General features: G+C 43.0%; 1 protein-coding gene across 3 annotated transcripts in view; it reads left to right on the top strand.

Annotated features, from left to right (window-relative positions):
- The first annotated feature begins 733 nt into the window (after nt 1-733).
- Nucleotides 734-1,454, top strand: part of LOC137431226 (serine/threonine-protein kinase SIK3) — a 197,947-nt gene continuing 197,226 nt past the window's right edge. For 2 of the 3 annotated variants that reach the window (XR_013623822.1, XM_068122328.2), the window contains exon 1: nt 734-1,112. Coding sequence is in view for 2 of the 3 variants with exons in the window: in XM_068122328.2 (XP_067978429.2) it covers nt 912-1,112 (201 nt within the window). In the remaining variant the exon portion in view is untranslated. The remainder of the gene's footprint in view (nt 1,113-1,454) is intronic. The other variant, XM_068122321.2, reaches the window with a different exon arrangement.

Raw genomic sequence — 1,454 nt, 5'->3', positions numbered from 1 at the left:
AAAACATCATTGGTCACATGGTATGGCAGCTATATTGGATTGAAGGGAAATATTAAATAATTATATCTCTGAAACCGCTTACCCTATCGATGCAAAATTTTACAAATATCATCTAACACCATTGTTACATATAGTTTAAAAATAATGACATCATAGGTCATGTGGTTTGGCAGCCATCTTGGATAGAAAAACGAACCTTATCCGATCAACACAAAACTTCACAAACGTGATCCCTACTCATACATATGCAGAGTGTACATTTTTAATGTTATATGTCACGTGGTGTGGCAGCCATATTAGCTTGAAAGTCAATATTTCAAAAAATCCCTTCTCTGAAACCGCTTCACGGATCATTGTGAAACCTGCCATGACTGGTGAAAATGTGATACTTGAAAACAGCTGAAGGGATTTAAACTTGTTTATTTTTAGGACTGTGAAAGAGGGCATCTACTCAGTACGCATTGTGGGACCATGCGGTGGCATATTGGCGACACAGTCGCATTGCTCTAGTTTGGAATGCTTTGGTGAATATGTCTTTCACATCAGGCTTGGTAGTTTGATCGCGGTCCGCTGAAGAAGCCGCTGAAACGCGCACATTCGCATTCACATTCGCATTTATCCGTTGCAATGATGCAATCCGGAGCTATCACCGCAAATTGTGTCGGAGCAGTAACGAGACAGTGAGGGAGTGGGTGGAGCAGGGCCGCTCATTGGTGTAGCTGCATTTTCTATTGGGCGAGATTTGCGCGACATCGGCTCTTGTAGAAACATAATTCCTGATAAAGGCAAAGTCATAGGCAATTGAAAAGTTATCCGATTTAAAAGGTATGTTAAATAAAAAAAATTAAATTGTAACAAAAATAAAGGATTTCTCTTGAAGAAGAATCCTCAAATTTCTCGTCTTAACCGCCATGGCGGCGATGGCGCAGGCATCAGTAATACGAACGGAGACGGAAAAGTTAAAATCCCCAAGAACAGCGACAGAGACGTCGCCAAAACTGTCTGCGAGTCGCATGCCCCTGAGAGTTGGCTGTTACAGTATGGACAAGACCATTGGGAAAGGGAACTTCGCCGTGGTCAAGCTCGCCACACATGTTCCGACGGGATGGAAGGTCTGTCTGTGATTACATTTGTCAATATCGTCAAGTGTGTGTGTGTGTGTGTGTGTGTGTGTGTGTGTGTGTGTGTGTGTGTGTGTGTGTGTGTGTGTGTGTGTGTGTGTGTATATATATATATATGTGGGTCTGTGTGTGTCTGTGTGTGTTTGTGTGTGTTTGTGTGTGTGTGTATGTGTGGGTTTGTGTGTGTGGGTTTGTGTGTGTATGTGTGGGTCTGTGTGTGTGGGTCTGTGTGTGTGTGTGTGTGGTATGTATGTGTATGTCTGTGGTGTGTCTGTGTTCAAAGTGGTTGTGTTCAAAGTGTGTGTGTGTGTGTGTGTGTGTGTGTGTGTGTGT

This window comes from Myxine glutinosa, chromosome 1 (genome assembly GCF_964187855.1).
Source record: "Myxine glutinosa chromosome 1, kmMyxGlut1.1, whole genome shotgun sequence".
Lineage (NCBI taxonomy): Eukaryota > Metazoa > Chordata > Myxini > Myxiniformes > Myxinidae > Myxine > Myxine glutinosa.
The sequence above is the reverse complement of the archived record's forward strand: the minus strand, read 5'-3'. Positions and strand labels throughout refer to the sequence as shown.